Consider the following 21,596-nt stretch of genomic DNA (forward strand, 5'->3'; position numbering starts at 1 on the left):
TAATTAATTGGGCGCATCCGCCGCACGCTTTGCGTGTTCTTGAAGATCGTTTATCTCCGTCTAGTTATCCTCCCACACGCTTCACACAGGTGCAATCGCATTCCGTCTCCGAGAACCGTCGGAGACTCTTTCGGCGCACGGTAGCTTCCGCGCGGCGGCCGTACTGCGCATGCGCTGCTGCCGATGACGCGTGAACCCCCCACCACCGCCGCCGACCTGTCGCGACTGACAACGGCCGGGACGCTGTCGCCTCGTCAGTACACGCCCGCCGCTCGTGCAAATCAGACGCCGTGCTGTTCCTTTCCTCAGAAGCTAGCCGCCCGTAGCGACATCGCAACCGTCAGGTCACTCCCGCGCGTCCACACTCAAAGACCCACATCACCCATGGAGCTGGTAGAGTCCTCACAGGGAAACACCGCAGTTACCTCCAGGCTTGTTGGTGAGTACCAACACCTGTCACCTGCACCTTAATCGCCGGTCTTTGACAAGATTGCAGAGTGGATAACAGCTCATTATTCTCGACCCACGTTGATCTCCCATGCATCATTTACTCAGCCTTTCGATCACGTGTTTACTTTACGTTGTCGGCTTGATGGTTGAAAGTGAGACCGGTACAAAAACACAAATAATGTGCATTTTCTTTAATTCAGTGAATGTCTATCTGTGTCTAGATCTGTACAAAGCTCAGAACACAGCAAAAATGTAAATTCACCCAGACATTAACCAGTCTGATATAGAAACAGTCAAAGTTGCAAGATTTACTTTTTTATTTAATTGATGACTATTTTCGGATTGCCTGAACCCCCTTTCAACTCATTCTTCAAGGCGGAAAGTTAAAATTGCAGTTTATCCAATAAACTTTTACAGAAATTACTGAGTGGATGTAAGAAGATAGAGAACGTATAGTACCTGGATATACGTACCAGACAGACATAGCAAAATTTTCGGAAATGGTATGTAACCCTGTCAAGATTATACATACATGTACAACAAAGTCAAGTTTAAATATGAACAGGGACAGAACAAACACATAACTGATAGTCTACTTCCATCGCTGCCAAAAGGAAGCCTCACGCAGGGAGCGCCCTATCTAGAGGTAGGGAATGTCTTCATTACAGAGTTGGAAGAGCTTAACTATTGCAGTTGACTTGTATTTTTATCGTACTGATTGTTTCATCCTTGATGATTGGAAGTTGCAATAAAAACATTCCTTACAACTTGATAGGGCGACCCCTAGGTGAGGTTTCCTTGTGGCAGAGTAGAAAGTAGACTTAGTTATAATATGTTTGTTCTGTCAATGTACACGATTAAACTTGACTTTTTTGTACATGCAAGTATAATCTTGATATGGTTTATATATTTCGGAAAATACTGGTCTGTCTGGCAGGTACGTATATCCTGGCACGATATGTTCTGTATCTTCTTATTGCATCCAGCAATTTTTGTAATAGTTTATTGGATGAATTAGTATTTTAACTTTCCATCTTGCAGGATGATTTGAAAATGTTCAGTTAAATAAAGAAATGAATCTTTCAAGTTTTGCTGTTCTATATTGAACTGGTTAACACAATTTGCTGTTCTGCAATTAAATCACCTTGCCGGAAATCCATGGACATTAACCAATATTTTGTACACCTGAAGCGTCGGAAATTGTTTTATTTATTTATGCATTTATTTCACCTTGCAAGAGCAGGGGCTAAGGCACTCTCTTGCAGCTGACTACACGTCCTTGTGAGTCAACATTACAATTGTGTAGTACGTGAGCATGTTATAACAATAAAAATAAAAATTATATAGTTATAAATGCAAGAAATTTAAGAAATATTGGTCTTACATTGAGCAATTTCCTCACTACGTTCTTGTCGAATGTTATTTGAAATTTGACTGGTAGGACGGTAGTAGGGAAGGTGATTGGTCGACTTCGGTTTACTGGGAGGTTTCTAGGTAAGTGTAGCTCATCTTTACAGGAGACGGCAAATAGTGCACTAGTGTGACCCAACTTCGAGTAGTGATCGAGTGTTTGGAATGTCCACCAGGTCGGATCAAATGAAGTCATCGAAACAATTCAGAGGCAAGCCGCAAGATTTCTTACCGATAGGCTCGATCGGCACTTCAGCATTACGGAGATGCTCCGTAAACCCAAATGGGAACCCTGGAGGAAAGGCGACGTTGTTTTCATGAGTGGAGCAGGAACGGGAATGACTAATAGTGGTACAAGATACCCTCCACCATGCACCACACGGTGGTTAGCGGAGTATGTACGTAGACGTAGAACAGAAAAATGTGCCAGCAGTACAGAAGGAATCAGTGAGGGTAAGTTTACTGATCAAAGGAAGAGTGAGAAACGAATGAGATGGAAGGAAAAAGTACAGGAATTAGATACGTACGAAAGGTGGTAGTTTACAATGTGGCAGAGATATTAATCCGCAGTTGGATGGATAGAAAACAGGTGGGCTATTTTCAGAGGGAAGATAAGCTAATGAGAACAAAGCTTTGTCATCGTAAATGCGGAGTGGTTTTCGATACAACGCAGGTTAGATAGTAATTTGCTCCATAGTCGCATGGATGAAATGGAGAACGAGATGACAAAAGGTTTAGATATGTGAGGACACCAGTAACTAAGAAGTAAAAAGATTGTGTGAAAATCACGTAGCCATCTGTTCGCAACCAGCCTAACTGGGCAGAGGAAGGACTGATGTAATTAGACAACCCAATAATGCACACATTCTTATGCAACCATTACTAGCTAGCTCAAATCGTTTAGCGTTTTCACTGTTTGTTGTTGTTCTTGGGCTACGTGACAGTAGTAAATATTTGGCAGGTCTAAAGATGACTGATTTTTCTTTAATTTGAGACGGAAATATTTTCTAAATTTCTGGATTGCACGCGGGCGAGAGAGAGGTTTCCTGTGCGCTGAAACCTGCTTACAGTTTCCTACTAGGTCTACAACTTTGCTTCCGCCGTTTTTTCTCGAAGTTCGCGGCCTTATTGCGAAAAACTTACAAAAAAATTATGATTCATAGTATTGCGCATCGCTGGCCACAACATTCTCCCATCTTTCGGATAGCATACGAATCTCGTAGTGGAAGAACTGGGCGTCTTTTGTGGGGATCCATGAATCGATTCAACTTTTCACTTGTTCATATGATCGTAAGTGCTGGTCAGCCAGACTCTATGCCACTGACCGAAAAAGGTGGTAGTCAGAGAGAACAACGTATGGAAAATACGGCGGGAGGGATAGGACTTCTCATTTCAACGTTTCCACGTATATTTCGACGGGATTTGCGACATGGGGTCGAGCACTGACCTGCTGCAAAATTACCTTTACGTGTCTACAGGTGTATTGTGGCCGTTTGTGTTTCAGTGCTGGGCTCGAACGCACCAATTTGCTTTCGATAATGATGTCCTGTAACTGTCTTTTTCTGTTTCAATAGCTACGAAAACGTTCTGTCTTCTACCGCCATGCCGGTCTTCGATATCAAAATCACCGTTCTTTAGGCGTTGAAAACATTCTCTGCACGTTCTTCCATTGATAATTCCCTCGCCATTGGTCTTACCCAGCATTTTAAGAGCCACAGCCGCAGATTATTTCACGTTAAAGCAGAAAATTAGAACTTCCCGCAAATGGCGAGGAATGGTTACGTAAGTTGACAAATTTAATCGAGAACAGCCTTATGATGCAATCACCAATCGACTAATATTTTTATGGCACTATGTTTACAGATGCCTAAGCTTATTGTATTACACCTATGACCAACCACCTGAACCGCACTTGCCGCTACTGCCGTTTATTGCAAAGCGGCGGAAGCAAAGTTGTAAACCTAATAAATTTTTAATTTTATTACTAGTTCGCAATCTTTAGGATTGGTAGAGCCAGAAGCTTGTAGCCCAAATACCAGGCGAGCTTAGTGGAGCGTAGTGAGTCTCTATTGGGATATTTGAAAGGTAATTTCCATTCCTGCAAAACAATCTTGCAGCCAATGGAAACTTCCCGAAAACCTTGTTCCGAACCGAGGGATGGTGGCCATTATTGGGTTAATTCCGGGAGAGTACACTGCTCAAAAGTACCCGGACTCCCCTATGCAATGCGGAATTCGCCACTAGGTCTCACGAGAGGCGGACCCGCCAGTGTGAAGGGATTCAGGAGAGAAGCAGTAACGAAAAAATGGTTCAAATGGTTCTGAGCACTATGCGACTTAACTTCTGAGGTCATCAGTCGCCTAGAACTTAGAACTAATTAAACCTAACTAACCTAAGGACATCACACACATCCATGCCCGAGGCAGGATTCGAACCTGCGACCGTAGCGGTCACGCGGTTCCAGACTGAAGCGTCGAAACCGCACGGCCGCACCGGCCGGCGAAGCAGTAACAACGACAGGATGGGTCACTCAGGAGAAATCAGTGACATCGAACGTAAATCTGTCACCGGATGTTACCAGAGCAACAAACCGACCCAGGGGCATTTCCAGCCTTCTTAAGGAGCCCAAGTCTACTGTTGTGACTGTGAGGTGGAAATACGAAGCGACAACCACATCTAAACCAACGCGAGGAAAATCTCGTGCACAGAGGACAGGGCTGGTGAGCACTGTGGAGGATTGATGGAAAAAATTCGCATGAAATCGGCAGTAGGAATAACTCCTCGGTTCAAAAGTCCTGTCAAAAAAATGGCTCTGAGGACTATGGGACTTAACATCTATGGTCATCAGTCCCCTAGAACTTAGAACTACTTAAACCTAACTAACCTAAGGACATCACACAACACCCAGTCATCACGAGGCTCCTGTCAAAAGTTCAGCTAGCATGATGACAGTTGCAATGTATCCCTCAGACTGCATAACAATAAAGGATTCGAGACTGCGCTGTGCATCCGAAAACTAATCGTTCTTGAGGTGAGATACATCGTATAGGCCACGGCGAGAGTGGAATACTGTCATGTAAAAACTTAAATTTATGTCATATTTAAGTAAAACTCCACACTGGACCAGCATATGCTCTTTTACCTTTAATATTGTGTTTTGTGGTTACATTAGGCGCAGATATAGTCGTGGGAGAGAAGACAACTCTGGCGCCGCAGGACCTTGATAATAAGTAGTAAGATGTATTTGACCAAGAACAAACGAACTTCGTATTTAAAGCAATTTTGCCTCCAGGTTCGACTCGAAAAGGTGAAAATACACTGAAACGACAAAAGTCATGGCATAGCGATATGTGCATATGCAGATGGCTAATATCGCGTACCCATGGTATAAGAGGGCCGTACATTGGCGGAGCTCGTAGGTGAAGTTAAGCGCATGGGACATTTCATTTCAGAAATCCTTAGGGAATTCAATACTCTGTGATCCACAGTGTCAAGAGAATACCAAATTTCAGGCATTACCTCTCACCACGGACAACGCTGTGGCCGACGGCCTTCACTTTGAAACCGAGAACAGTGTCGTTTTCGTAGAGTTGTCAGTGCTAAGATACAAGCAACACTGCGTGAAATAACTGGAGAAATCAGTGTGGGACGTACGGTTAACGTATCCGTTAGGACAATGCGGCGAAACCTAGCGTTAGTAGACTGTGGCAGCTGACGATCGACGCGAGTGCCTTTCCTAACAGCGCAACATCGCCTGCACCGCCTTTTCTGGACCCGTGACCGTATCGCTTGGACCCTAGACTAGTGGGAAACACTGTACAGCTCAGCTGAAACCCGATTTCAGTTAGTAAGAGCTGATGGAAGCTTTCGAGTATGGCGGAGACCCAATCAAGTCATGGACCTACAATATAGCAGGTCAGCAACTGGAAGCAGTTAATTCCATAAATTTTCTGGGAGTACGCATTCGGAGTGATTTAAAATTGAACGATCATATAAAGTAGATCGTCGGTAAAACAGATGCCAGACTGAGATTCATTGGAAGAATCCTAAAGAATTGCAGTCCGAAAACAAAGGAAGTAGGTTACAGTACACTTGTTCGCCCATTGCTTGAATACTGGTCACCGGTGTGGGATCCGTACCAGATAGGGTTGATAGAAGAGATAGAGAAGATCCAACGGAGAGCAGCGCGCTTCGTTACAGGATCATTTAGTAATCGCGAAAGCGTTACGGAGATTACAGATAAACTCCAGTGGAAGACTCTGCAGGAGAGACGCTCAGTAGCTCGGTACGAGCTTTTGTTGAAGTTTGGAGAACATACCTTCACCGAGGAGTCAAGCAGTATATTGCTCCCTCCTACGTATATCTCGTGAAGAGACCATGAGGATAAAATCAGAGAGATTAGAGCCCTCACAGAGGTATACCGACAATCCTTCTTTTCATGAACAATACGAGACTGGAATAGAAGGGAGAACCGATAGAGGTACTCAAGGTACCCTCCGCCACATACCGTCAGGTGGCTTGTGAAATATGGATGTAGATGTAGACCTAAGATGTCGACAAGGCACTGTGCAAGCTGGTGGTGGTTTAATAATGGTGTGGACTGCGCTTATATGGCATAAATTCCTCTGGTTCAACTGAACCGATCATTGGCCGTAAATGGTTATGTTCGGCTACTTGGAGACTATTTCCAGCCAAACATGGACTTCATGACAATGCGCCATTTCATCGGGCCACAACTATCCGCAGTTAGTTCGAAAAATATTTTGGACAGTTAGAGCTCACGATTTAGCCGTCCAGAACGCGAGACATAAATGACGCCGAACATTCATCAGACATAATCGAGGGGTCAGTTCGTGCACAAAATCCCGTACCGGTAGCACTTTTCCAGTTATGGACAGCTATGCAGACAGCGTGGGTCAATCTTTCTACAAGGGACTTTCGACGACTCGTTGATTCCGCGCCACGTCGAGTTGCTCCCCTACACTGGGGAAAAGGAGGTCCGACGCGATATCGGGAGCTAACTCGTAACTTTTGCCACCTCAGTGTATGCATATAATGCCGCGCAGATGGCGCGTGACCGACACATCGTCAAACTGATCGCTTCTACCGCACTTAGGTTTCTGAAACATAAAACACATTTTTATCAATGATTAGTAACGATTACGGTATTTTCACAATGAAACAACAAGAAATTCAGACTTAATTATGATCATTATTATTCTAAAATTACATAGTGACAAAAGGCGATCTTACATGTCTCTGCATAAGAGAACAAATGGGTACAGAGAAGGAAACCAAGTGTGTCTCGTTTGTTTCATAATAAATTACTACTTACTTTACGCGATCAGACCCAATGGACCGCGCGCTGCTTTGAGAGATTGCCTCCACTTCAGCCTGTCTTCAGCTCCTTTCTGCCATCCTTCCAGCAGTCCCACTCTCTGAAGCTCTTTGGATACGCAGTCACTCCATCGAGTTCTGGGTCTTCCTACGGGCCTTCTGCCGGTTGGCTTGGTGCTGAGAACACTTTTCGGCCATCGGTTGTCATGCATTCGAGCAACGTGCCCTGCCCACTGAAGTCGTCGTCTCTTCATTATAGCCACGATGTTCGGCTCTTTGTAAATATCATACAACTCTATTGTGACGAATCCTCCAGTTTTCACTCTCATTATCGTAAGCACTCCGTTTTCAGGCCACGAGTGGCCTACCAGGACCATCCGACCGCCGTGTCATCCTCAAGGAGGATGCGGGTAGGAGGGGCGTGGGATCAGCAAACCGCTCTCCCGGTCGTTATGATGGCATTCTTGACCGAAGCCGTTACCATTCGGTCGAGTACCTCATTGGCATCACGAGACTGAGTGCACCCCGAAAAATGGCAACAGCGCATGGCGGCTGGATGGTCACCCATCCAAGCGCCGGCCACGCCCAACGGCGCTTAACTTCAGTAATCTCACGGGAACCGGTGCATCCAGTGCGGCAAGGCCGTTGCCCTCACTATCGTAAACTGGTCCAAAAATCTTCCGAACGACTTTCCTTTCAAATATCATCTGCCTGTTCAGATCTTGCTTGGTTGTACTGCAGGTGCCACATCCATATAGTACTACTGGATGTAGGAAAGTTTTGAAGACGTTTATTTTGAAATGTCTTGACAAACTTCTGGTTTTGAGGAGAGCATTAAGATGATTACCTTCCTGTAGTCTTGCCTGTATTTCCATTTTACTGGATGGTTCATCTCTGAATACTGCGCCCAGATATTTGAACTCCCTGATTTAACCTTCAGGTGTCTGAAGGGTGGAAGTGGTTCTTGAGTTTCAGCATGTCTACGGTGTAAACCATGTATTCCGTCCTGTCACGATTGATTTGAAGTCCAATTTTCCTCGCTGTTGTTTCCAGAATGTCAGCCATTTCCCCTAATTCTCCTTGCGACCCAGATGGTAGCATTATATCATCGGCATATCCTAGGTACTTGATGTTCACATCCCCGGCCTGGACTCCTGTGAGTTCGTCAGATGACATCTCCCGCATTACCCTCCCTAATGCGAGATTCAAAAGATCAGGTGACAGTCCATCGCCCTGCCGTAGCCCAGTTTTTATTTTGAATGCTTCACTCACCTTATTTCCAAGTTTTACCTTTGCTGTAGTATCCATCAGGCAGGCCTTCGTAAGGCTTACTAGTTTCTTGTCGAAACCACGCCTCAGCATACTTTCCAGATGAATGCAGTCATATGCTTTTCTGAAGTCGACAAACAGCACGTGCAGTTCTTGGCCAAACTACCAACTTTATTCTACGATCTGATAGTGGGACAAAGATTTGGTTGATATTAGATCTCCCGTGACGAATTCCTCCTTCATATTCTCCAATAATGGTGTCTGCCAACGGTTGGATTCGATCTATAAGACAGCTTGAGAAGATCTTATAACAAATATTGAGCAGAGCGATACCGCGTAGTTTTCACATGTCATTTATAATAATTGATGTTCGACATTGTTCAATCGTTTTTAACATACATAGGTCAAAGATATACATACTCTCCATCGTTTTTCTTCACTTACTGACAAGATTAGTTTACTATATTTGGCGTAGGAAGTTAAAAATAACGGAATAAAGTGGTCGAACAACTCCTCAAGCCACACATTTCTGTAAGACAATGCTAAGTGGCGCTTGATAGTGGAAGACTGGAAATGAGTGATTAGAACTGATGAGTCACGCAATTCCCTGTGACAAACCTGTGAAAGAGTTTGGGTTTGGCGAATGTCTGGAAACGTTACGTGCACCGTGAGCAGTGCCGACAGTAAAGTATGGTTAGATGATGTTACGGTACGGGCATGTTTTTCGTGTTTACGGTATGGTCCCCTTATTTCGCGTAATAAGACGCTAAATGCAGAAGGACTGGATACAATGTACAACGTTGCGTACGAGGAACAGTTCAGAGACTACAGTTGTTTGTATCAACATGACTATTGACGCTGTCATAAAACAGGATCTGTGGTATACGTACAGTAAAAATTCTTGAAATGGACTGGCCTGCCCAGATTCACAACCTGAACCCAATGGAACACCTTGGGATGAGTTAGAACGTCGACTTCGTTTCAGCCCTCAGCCTCCGACATCACCACCCTCTCTCGTTTTGGCTCTTACGCCATTTGTCCACAAACGTTCAGTCACTTAGCTGAAAGTGTCCCCAGCACACTTCAAACCGTCATAAAGCCGAAGGTTGGACACGGCACATATTAATGTACACAATAGGTGTCCAGCTATATTTAGTCACATAACGTATGTCCCAGACAAAAAATATCCGAACCTAAATATGTGAAAGTATATTTGTTTACTTCTATACAGAGTCAAGTCCATGATTTGCTTGTCACTGTGAGTCGTGCGCAGCTTGGTATTTGTTTTACGCTATGTAATTTCTTTCTTTCTCTTCAGGAGCCAGCAATACAGATGGATTCGTTAGTTTTTGCATATAAAATTTTCTTTCGAAGCTGGAAGACTAACTTATCAACAATTCGTACATTAAACTTCCTGGCAAATTAAAACTGTGTGCCCGACCGACACTCGAACTCGGGACCTTTGCCTTTCGCAGGCGAGTGCTCTACCATCTCAGCTACCGAAGCACGACTCACGCCCGGTACTCACAGCTTTACTTCTGCAGGTACCTCGTCTCCTACCTTCCAAACTTTACAGAAGAAGGAGAGCTTCTGTAAAGTTTGGACGGTAGGAGACGAGGTACTGGCAGAAGTAAAGCTGTGAGTAACGGGCGTGAGTCGTGCTTCGGTAGCTCAGATGGTAGAGCACTTGCCCGCGAAAGGCAAAGGTCCCGAGTTCAAGTCTCGGTCGGGCACACAGTTTTAATCTGCCAGGAAATTTCATATCAGCGCACACTCCGCTGCAGAGTGAAATCTCATTCTGGAAACATCCCCCAGGCTGTGGCTAAGCCATGTCTCCGCAATATCCTTTCTTTCAGGAGTGCTAGTTCTGCAAGGTTCGCAGGAGAGCTTCTGTAAAGTTTGGAAGGTAGGAGACGAGGTACTGGCAGAAATAAAGCTGTGAGTACCGGGCGTGAGTCGTGCTTCGGTAGCTCAGATGGTAGAGCACTTGCCCGCGAAAGGCAAAGGTCCCGAGTTAGAGTCTCGGTCGGGCACACAGTTTTAATCTGCCAGGAAGTTTCATATCAGCGCACACTCCGCTGCAGAGTGAAAATCTCATTCTAATTCGTACATTAATGCGCCGAACCCTTAGGATTTAGCCATAAGACTTGTATACTAACTAAACGAATTGAGGACGCTGGACGCAGGTGCAGTTGTAACGAGGGGAAATTATAGTGGTCAGCATCAAACCAGGAAACTAGTTTGTGTGCACATATGTTTATGGCTGTATGTAGTCCTTCTCAGACGCCCACATCCACCCCCAATCCTAGAAAAGCATCGGCTATACACTCCATACAGAACACTGCCTTCCAGTACCATTGGTTTACATATCGGAAGTTTGTGTAGCACTGCTGCGGAAACATCATACTGAAATTTAGTTTTCTGTTTTCTCAGTTTACTACTGTTGCCGTGCTCTTTCTTCATTTACGAGAACCAGCATAGTGACTTACTTAATAATTTCGTTAGCGAAGTATCGTAAGAATTGTAAGCAATAAGACAAATGGTAACAAAAAAAAGGGCTTTCTCTTCCTGCCGTCTGTGGACCGATTCCCCCAGCTTAACAGGTTATAGGGAGTGCAAACAATGATCTAAATTTTAGATGCGAGGAGTAAAGCGAGAGAGCGGTGGCGTCAAGTGAAGGTGAGTAGAGCCCTAGCGATGCGGACGAAGCTGGCGGACTACTTAAAGGCACTGGTCTCGTATTAGCCAGAAACAGGCGTGGTTCCAGAGGGTTTGGTTTATTCGTGGGGTGCGGCGGCTGGGGAGGGCTTCACTGTTTGTTGCGGGCACTAACTAGCCCAATATTAGAACCTGCCGTCAACCTTCACTTTTAATTTATACAAATGCCTATCATTTTAATAACACAGTGACAAAATATACAAAATGTTGGAGCATAATGATGCCTCGTTCAGGTCCGTGCCTAGGACATTTCTTTAACGTAATGTACAAGAAATAACAGTACACAGAAATATATCATTTGAAACCATTTGAGTGAAAAATTGAAATTTACATCTCGTACAGTCGAATTAACAACTATAGTAGAAACACGCTCTGAGAACTTTGGCAAAGTTGTAATTCAGGCGGTGTAAAATCGAAGTGTGCGCTCACCATTATCAGCATTTCAAGTACCACTACGATTGTGAAAACGTGTCTGCGGAGTTTGGATATGTGAGTGTGTGAGGAACGCTATTTCAGTCGTTTCCGCCTATATTTGTGAATGTCAGACCGTTATTTTTCCTTCCTAGAGAACCTTTCCCATCGTGTTTCTTATTCAACGTTCTGTTTCTAATCTTATAGAGTTCCTCGTCGTTTTCGGGGCCCACAGTGTTCATGCTATCTCCGATCTTTCTTCTTTTGCTACTGCCTTTATCCCGCATTGGCCGCAGGGTCAGAATGGTTAAGTACAGAGTTGGCATGGTTAATTTTTAAGGGTGGCCAGATGCCGTTCCTGCCACCACCCCATACCCCCCAGGACGGAATTAGTGTACCCCAGCTGTCTGCGTCTAGTCTAAATCGTGAAATAGTGTGAATATGCGTCAGATGTCTGCGAGTCTTGTAACTGAGGCGGGACGTGGGGACCAGCCCGATATTCACCTAGTTGAATGTGGAAAACCGCCTAAAAACCACATCCCGGCTGGCCGGCACACCGGCGCGCCTTCCCGAGTCCAGGAAGCAGCGCGTTAGCGCTCTCGGCTCTCGGCTATCCCGGCGGATTGTTCACGCTATCTCCGATAACTGGTTCAAAAAGTTGGAGATTGGTAGAGGAGTGTGTTGTACTTAGTTGTTGTGTTCTTAGGAACACACCACGTTTTTTGGTCGGTGCTTCAAAGTGGCCGATTTTAGGATCATATGAAGGAATGCGCGCTAGTGACCGCCATCAGCATTTTCCGCCACTTTTTACAGGTTTTGTTGTTGTTGTTGTTAGACATGAGGTTGTTTTTCTCGTAGCATCTGTAAATATTTCGTGTTCTACACACTTAAGTGCTGTATAATATGTTAAAGTTGGAAGAAGCAGGTACCGACAAAACCACCAGACAATTAGTCAAACACACCCTCACAGACACAACTTCAATAGTTAAATTTCTAGAAGTTTCTGACCCCTTCAGAATCAACACACGTGTTCGGCAGGGCAATGGGCTCTCACAGATACTTTTCAACCTGGTCTTAGACAAGGTTATGAGAGAGTGGGATAAAGAACTACAAGACAAAAACATCGAAGGAATCCATCTAAGACAAGGAGGGAGAAGATCTGAGGTGACGATACTGCAGTAATTTCTAAGGACAAAACAGATCCAAAGATAATGCTAGAAGCACTTCACGAAATTGCAGCTAAAAGCGGATTAGTATTATCATATGAGAGAACAGAATACATTGAACATGAATACAACAGAAAAAATATCTACTAACACAACATGGACACATCGAAAGAGCTGATAATTTTAAGTATTTGGGATTTTTTTTTAGGTAACACTACAAGTAAGAAAAGATAGAAGAAAATGGAATTAGCATACAAACCCACACAAAACCGATATAATAAAAGATCAGTATCATTCCAAATAAAAATTAAACATTGTGCAACAGCAATTAACCCGAAAGCACTTTACGGATCTGAATGTCTAACACTTAGTACGAGAAGTGAACAAGATCTACACTGAAACAGGGAAACAATAATAAAAAGAAGATTAAAGTTTTACTTTCATATTTACCGAACGAATTACAATAGGCTAACGAAGAAAATTTTTGATTTCATTTCCAAATTAAAAACACTACAGCGTGGCTGGAAGAAACGAAGCCGGCCCCTGTGGTCGAACGGTTCTAGGCGCTTCAGTCCGGAACCACGCGGCTGCTGCAGTCCCAGGTTCGAATCCTGCCTCGGGCATGGATGTGTGTGATGTCCTTAGGTTAGTTAGGTTTAAGTAAGTTCTAGGGGACTGGTGACCTCAGATATTAGGTCCCATAGTGCTTAGAGCCATTTGCGCCATTTTGAAGAAACAACAAACGACTTAAAACTTATCCTCGTAGAAGACACTATACAGTACAAAGGAAGTTTCAGGGTACCGATCAGTATTGCAAACTTTTCTGTACAACAACGGAAATCACGACCTAGGGGGATGGTCTCAAATGAACAGAGGTAGGCCATCAGCCAACGCATGAGTAAGTATTGGAAAGAAAAAGAATGTACCTTTTTGTTAGGTTCTAAGCGGTCTACAGTTAGCCAAATTCTGTAATAAAGAAAAGCTTTCGGAATATATTGTTAGTTCTTTAGGTACGGAAATTTAAGCTAAGTAAAATGCTGCATATATTTGGAAGCATTTGTTTAGCATGTGGACAGTTAAGCCATACGTCTTCAGTGCAGCATCTAGAAAAAGTTTTTTTTATCGTGGAACATGCGATACTTCCAAATTCAAATGGTTCAGATGGCGCTAAGCACTGTGGGACTAAACATCTGAGGTCATCAGTCCCCTAGACTTAGAACTACTTAAACCTAACTAACCTAAGGACATCACACACATCCATGCCCGAGGCAGGATTCGATCCTGCGACCGTAACAGCAGCGTGGTTCCGGATTGAAGGGCCTAGAACCGCTCGGTCACAGCTGCCGGTGATACTTCCAAATGAACTGAGTTCCTTTAATGTCTTAACAATGTTACCTGTCCTGAAAATGGAAATTTGTGTTAGTTGCCAGTAGTTTCTGCTTGAAAATTTACAAGGGCCGTTCAAAAAGTTACCGTTCGAAAGAGATACAGTCTAGAATCTGTATACCTATCAGGCAAAATAAACGTGAACATGGAGGCAATTACGCCACCGACCCACCAGGGTGGAAGATAACCGTTTGCTAACCCACCGTGTCCTGCCACGTGAAGAAGTCTTTAATTGCCTGCTGTACATTATCGTCCGACAAGAATTGTCGGCCCTTTGAAGCCTTTCTTAAGGGATCACACGGAGAGAGATCAGGACTGTATGGTGGGTGCTGGAGTGCCTCCCACTTGAGTTGGCCTAACTTCTGCACTGCGAAATTTGCGATACTGGGATGTGTGTTTTCACGAAGCAGCAGAACCCCTTCTCCACTCTACGATGGATGTCTACCGGTATTTGTCCTTCGGCAGCCAATAAAAGAATAACCGCACGTTGGTCCTGTTTGGACGTGTTTGGTAATTACGTCGCTACAGATCACGTTTCCACATTAACGGAACGCGCCTCGAAAATACACGAATGCCACACTAGTCCCTTGCGTACGTGTCGGTGTCGCGCTATGTTGCGTATTTGCTAGATCGAAGCGTATATGCTAGATAGAAGCCTTGAAACGAAAACTTTTTGATCACCTCTGGTATTTAATCTTTAGCTGGTTTTTACAATAAATCTTCTTAATCTGTTTTCACTTATTGATTGTTGGTGTGTTGTAGAGTATTAACGTAACAGACAGACAACTGAATATAATAATGTCAAGATTTTTCTCGATTGTAACGTTTTTAAATTTCAATCCAATTTTTGTTCCTAGGTACATGACATATCTTCGAACCTGTTTTCACGTTTGGAGAAACCTTAATATTATGGAGCAATTTTTGTAATTTCAGGAAGAGACTGCAATACTTAAAAATTGAAAGCTATCATTTAAAAAAGGAGTGAGAAAATATTTAGACTTCTGTTTCGGGACTGGCTAAAGGCGGAAGTCTGAAAAATGTATAAACACCTATAATACATTTCCACATATGTAAAAATATAGTTAGCACGTCTTGACCTTGAGATACCCCTCGCCTCCTCACCTTCCTTCACCCCCACGCACGCGCGCACATACACACACACACACACACACACACACACACACACATGCGCGCCGACACACACACCTCTGGATCAGCGCGAAGCGAATGAAATCTCGCTTTTCGCTTTCCTGATTTAGTCTTTCCTTGGGTTTTGCAAATATTTCGTCTCCCATTCTTGTTCACCTAGGTTCGGAGGTAGCCTTCACATGTAGCTCTGTAGCTCTGGCAATATTCTGGATCATGTCGAATCACAGATCATAAATTGGTTCGTTATCATGTGGTTACATGCATAGTTACAAGCGGGAGGAATATAAGTTAAGTAGTGTGGTACTCAGCCCAAGTTCCGGATTCATGGCCGTCTCGCTGTACTAACGGAAATGCTGACAATTGAAAAACTTATTAAACTATTGTTAATACGTGCCTAGTTTTGTATTGTATGTTGTATTGTATCGTATGTTCACCAGGGGCCTAGGAACGACGAAGAGGCTCCGTCCCAGCTGCAGCTGCAGTGGTCCACAACCCCAAGACTTCCGCAGTCAACTTCATCCCCCCCTCCCCTGCCGCCACACGCCGAACCACTCTTTCAGGGTTATTGTGCGGTTCGGCCTCCGGCGGAGCCCCTTCCCCACCCCTCCACCCCCACCCCACCTAGGGAACGTCTCACACCAGACGAGTGTAACCCCTATATTTACGTGGTAGAGTAATGGTGGTGTACTCGTACGTGGAGAACTTGTTTGCGAGCAATCGCCGACATAATGTAGCTGAGGTGGAATAAGGGTAACCAGCCTGCATTTGCTGAGGCAGATGGAAAACCGCCTAAAAACTATCCACGGACTGGCCGGCTCACCGGATCTCGACACAAATCCGCCGGGCGGATTCGTGCCGGGCACCAGGCGCTCCTTCCCAATCCGGAAAGCCGTGCGTTAGACCACACGGCTAACCGGGCGCGCAGTGCTTAGTTTAGACGAACCTCCTTTTAGTGAATAAAAAGTATAGTAAAAATTTCCTATTAGTGATGATACATGCTTGTCAGAACAAAACTACAGGTTTCGCAATCTGATGCGTCAGCGCCATTCAGTAACGGAAACCTCGTCATTAAAGCTACAGACAAAGGCCGTCAAAATAGTTAAAGATAAACTTCTGCCGTAGTTGGATGTGCTGCGAAGCAGTCGATCATAACACAGGCTGATACAGTTGCGACAATGAAAGACATCAGGTAACAGAGCTGAAGATATATTCATTTCATGCTGTTCAAGACTCACGAAGTTGTAGCGGTGATCATAGTGAATAAATTCTTTTTGAAAAGAGTCTGCGTTAAACATCATGTTTTGCATACACATATGAGCGAAGTTTCATGATCAGCTTTCGGACATGTCCAAAAGAGCACACACCATTTTTATCTAAGCCACTATGAATCGAGACACAAGGGAATTAAAGACATTAGTTGCTACAGGGCATTGATTTAAATCAGGAAAGTAGAATATTTGTGCCAGGCTGGGATTCGAACCTTGATCTCCTGCTTACCAGGCAGATGCGTTGACCACTATGCTATACGGACACAGTGGTCATCGCAACTGGGCGGACTACCATAGGACGCCCCCCCCCTCCCCCCACTACCACCAGACCCAAATCCTCAACTTATCCACATCTCGCCGATTTCGTTAACATTTCGTGTACATTGGCACTCAAGGGATCATGGGCTGTCCTCACCTGAATTATATATCTGGCATCTGTTCTTTCGGCCAGTAAACAGCTTAATGATCCAAAAACAACACTTATGAGGTTGTGAAGCATGAAGTACAGTACAAATGAGGGCGCAGCAAAAACCAAAAGACGCAGACCTACTGTTTTGGGTAAAGATCTCGTGGAAGAGCTAGTTTTGTACTGCATTGCTATGGAAGCTTCTGTCTTCAAGCTTGTTCGTAATGACTTGCGAAAAACATCCGTGCAACTAGCGCAGAGAAATATAATTGAATACCCTTTCAAAGGCGAAGCTGCCGCGAAAAAGTGAGTTAGCCTTTTTCTTAAACGCCACAAAACCAAACTGTCAGAAGGAAAATGTATAGGAACATTCTGTAGTAGGGCTCTTGGTTCAGCAAGGAAAACACAGAGAAATTCTGTAACCTTACGGAAGAAGTTGTATTATACTTACTTTGAAAGTACAATATGTTTTCCCTACTTTAATGCCTTTTCCAGTTTTGTTCAGTGCTGTTTTGCTTACTTTTAGAAGTCGTCTGGTTTCTGGCAATTATTTTTCAAACACTCTGTGTGTAAGATTTTTTTCATAATTACTTTTAATTATACATTCTAATAGTGAAATGTCAAGTCTGGAACCGGGCGACCGCTGCGGTCGCAGGTTCGAATCGGGCATGGATGTGTGTGATGTCCTTAGGTTCGTTAGGTTTAATTAGTTCTAAGTTCTAGGCGACTGATGACCTCAGAAGTTAAGTCGCATAGTGCTCAGAGCCATTTGAACCATTTGTAAATGGTGCGTAACATTATGAAGTGAACTTTACATGCTTTTAAAGAACAATTTTTTATTTTATTATTTGTTTTTATTTTTTAAAATCACCAACAAAGTTGTGGTCCAGTTTATTTGTAATTTAAGTATGTATGCACAGAAATCACTTTCACCTGTACGTAAAAAGACTAGTCCATTGTCTTATACGTAAGCTGCTTCTGTGGACAACAGAACTAATAAAAATACAACACAACACAATGTAGTAGGTTTTTGTAAAAATTTAAAGGCGAATCACGTAAACGCCGAGCTTGTTACTGGAGGCACAACACGGTCCGCAGTGGACGGGTTCTCGACAGCATGTTTTTACGTCCGGTACACAACTGGCCGGCGTGAGTTATTATCCCGGGCTGCAAATAAACGGACGGAACAGCTAAACGTCCGAGAGCGGTGTAGTGCGTGACGCATTCCACCGTGACTCAGCGGAGTGCAGCGTACCCGTGGCGAAATAAAGCCTGCCGTAGCGGACGGACAGCCGGCGACCTTGTGGTGCGCTGCTTGCGTTGTCTGTGTCCGCTGCCGCGGGTCGTCGCCTCGCCTTCGTGTCGCTCGTGGCCAGGGAAGTCCGCTGCCCAATGCCGAGTACCCAGCGCTCTTCAACTCTCTCACTGAGCCGTTTCTCTTGTCGGGGTTTTTCCATCTTGTCGTTGCCACTGTCCTCTCAGCTGCTGTCTTCTTTACAGACACCTCTACTACAGAGTAATCGCAAAACACCGTCACCTTGCCCACATATTCATAGATGGTCGCATTGTATTAATGCGGGATCGTGGCAGTGGACAACTTTGAGGTACTGTGGCTTTATTATTAACTAGCCGCTTCCCCACAGATTCGCTCACATATGTGTTCGACATATTTATTGAACTCATATCCTCCTGCCCCTTCTCTGTGCCGACCTGTTCCTCTCTAGGTCTGTCCACCTCATCCTCCCACCTCTACTCCTCCTCACTCTCTCTGACTTTTCATCTCCTTCTACCTCTCTTTTTGTCCATTTTGTCCACCATCTATCTGACTGCACCTTTCTCCCTTGTCCATTTTTCCAACTCTGTCTCTCCCTCTTTTGCCTGCCCACTACCTGCCCTCTGTCCATTTCCTCCTCCCCCCTCACTCTGTTCATCCCCTTGTTTATCCACCTCGACTGGTCCCCAGCTGTGCTCATCAACACATATAGCTCCTGTAATACAGTTGAATAGTGCAGATCGATACTACTCTCAAAACACATTCGTCTTGCAGGACAGGCTGCACATCAGGGGCTTGAAAATCTTTTGTTTGCCCCTGACATACAGGCTGTCATGCAAAGCAGACCGATACTGCTACAACACAACATACCTTTTGTGCTGGGCAGCCTACATGCCATGGCCAAGACTGCTGTTTCTTACTGCTGACATGTGGGCTGCCCTGCAAAGCAGGTTGATTTGGCAGCTTGTTATTGTTCCCAAATACCGTTCCTGCTACACAGGGCAGCCTACATATACCAGGTGCTGGAAAACACGTTTCTGCCTGCATCTTCAGTCTTATTGGAGCTAGAAGGTACCCCAAAGTACTGATAGTCTGCTGTTTTTGTGCCATATTTGGTTGAAGTCGATCCAGTGGTTTGGGCAGAGATCCCAGACATACACACATACATATTTATGATTATAGTCTATGTACAATGTGAGATTTTCCTCAACATTACTGGCTTGATGGCAGAAAAAGCACTTTGAACAGCATCCTTTCATTTTTCAACTGTAAAGTGTGGCAGCAACTTTCTGTTTAATGAAACACTATAAGGCATTGTTTAAGATAACAGTTCAGGACTTTGGGATGGCCACTCCACGGGTGCAGGCAAATAGACAGAACCATGTCCAACTCATTTCTCAGGAAATACCTGAATGAGACATTCTTTAAAGTCAATAGCATAATGGATTGCTGCTCCACTCGATGGAACCATACACAGCCAAGCATTCTGTGCTCTTGGAGATGTGAAATAAGCCAGTCATGTAACATGGGAAAATATGTAATGTGATTCACAGCACTGTCAAAGAAATATGGACCTTCCATTCTGCCATGTGGGTTGCAGATATTGCAGCCCATATTTTTTTTCTTATAATGAAAAGATCGTTAGGAATATGGTGTACACCTGTGGACGGTTACAGGCGAGCAGGAGCAATTTCACTCGGCAAGTGGGCCGTCAAGCTGTCTGGCGACTTTTCCCACTGCTTGTGAGTTCGACACACGTATAACGCTCGTAACTTGTAATTGACATCGATGAGGTTAAATCCTCCATTCGTTGTGAGGAGTGGCGTGTCGAACTTCACTTAGAAAATATAGCTTTGGCTTACAAAGTCTCCTATCGGCGACATAACACTTTTTGCTGGTTCTGAGGGCTTCGTCAAGGCTTGTGCAACATAGTTAAATTTAGATATTATACATACGTATACCAGGGTAGTTTTCTGTATCTGGTCGAGTTGCCTCAAACTTGCTTGTACAGACGCTCGTATGCTTGTAAGTAGCATTTCGTAATTAACAGCAATGTTGTGTCGGATGTTGCTTGTAAATTCAATACGTAAACATTTCAGTTTGGGTACTTCCGTTAAATGCCTCTGATTTTGCATGCGTATCCCTTTGCTTACTTCCATGACGCCTGACTTCCTTTTATTTGGCTTGGCACCAGATGCAAGTTCGTGTGTGTGTACAATCTGAAAAGATTGCGCCACTTTATCTTCATCTGTGACCAGGACACCCACATTGTCTGCGTAACAGTTGCGTACTGTTTTCTTGCCATTTATATGCAGTCCTTGCAGTTGAAGCGTGAATGTCGAGATGGGAGTTTCTGTGGCAACTAACTCGCCTTCCTTAGCTGTCCTTTAATCATTATTCTTAATATTTGTTGAGAAATCCGCATGATTAGTGGTAGGAATCCCACCACTTCCATGATTTTGAGAAGATACCGATGGCCTGCTCCATCAAACGCCTTCTCGAAGTGTAATGACACTAATGCACATTTTATGGGGCAGACTTCTGCGGTTGATATCGGGTCCCTATATTCGCATATATACTGGTCGATCTTTCTGTCTTTTCCTACACATGTTTAGTAAGGACCGGTGATGGAGTTCATTACCATTTTCATTTTTTGCTACAACGCTGGCCATGGTCTTGTAATCGATGCTGAGCAATGTGATGTGGCGCAAGTTTTCTGTGTCTTTGTCTACTGGACTGTTATTCTTCAGGAAATTCCGTTTATGAGCACGATGAACATGCAAAGCAACTTACTTTTCATTTGAGGCCATAAAACCTGGTAGAATTCTAACGGGGTGCCATCAGGCCCTGGAGATTCATTTTTAGGACTCCGTGCTATTGCTTCTTTAAGCGCGTCTTCTCTAACTCATCTGTGAGATTTTCCGTTTCCTCTGCACTAATTCTGCCTTGTATGTTCCTACAGAGATCTTGTCACGCGTTGTCGATAGGCATGTCAGACATTAGTTCTGAGATTTATTAATAAACCACGTCCTTTATTTCACTCTGTTTCGTAAAGTTGTTCCATCATTTAACTTAATTTCTCTCAATGTTTTTCTGCACTCTCGCCTGGATTTTAAAACCTGCCGCCTGCAGCTGTTTCAGAGCTAAAATCTTTCCTTCCATTTTATGAACCCATGTATTACTCGTGTGTCCAATGTGTACAAACCTCCGACACAGTTAAAATAAAACTCAATCTTTTCTTCTTTTTGTACCAAAAACTTTTGTGCCGTGAGTATTAAACCAGCGTTTTTCTTACCTTTGGTTTCGCACACTGCAGCTACAAATCTATGGTAGAGTTGTATATCAAAATTCTG

The 21,596-nt window shown here is 44.1% G+C and overlaps 1 protein-coding gene across 1 annotated transcript in view; it reads left to right on the forward strand.

The window, feature by feature from the left end:
• The first annotated feature begins 262 nt into the window (after positions 1-262).
• LOC126092091 (uncharacterized) overlaps positions 263-21,596 on the forward strand; it is a 553,461-nt gene continuing 532,127 nt past the window's right edge. Inside the window, exon 1 of the mRNA XM_049907514.1 lies at positions 263-439. Coding sequence (XP_049763471.1) covers positions 385-439 — 55 coding nt within the window. The 5' untranslated portion in view covers positions 263-384. The remainder of the gene's footprint in view (positions 440-21,596) is intronic.

This window comes from Schistocerca cancellata, chromosome 7, assembly GCF_023864275.1.
Source record: "Schistocerca cancellata isolate TAMUIC-IGC-003103 chromosome 7, iqSchCanc2.1, whole genome shotgun sequence".
In the NCBI taxonomy this organism is placed as follows: Eukaryota; Metazoa; Arthropoda; class Insecta; order Orthoptera; family Acrididae; genus Schistocerca; species Schistocerca cancellata.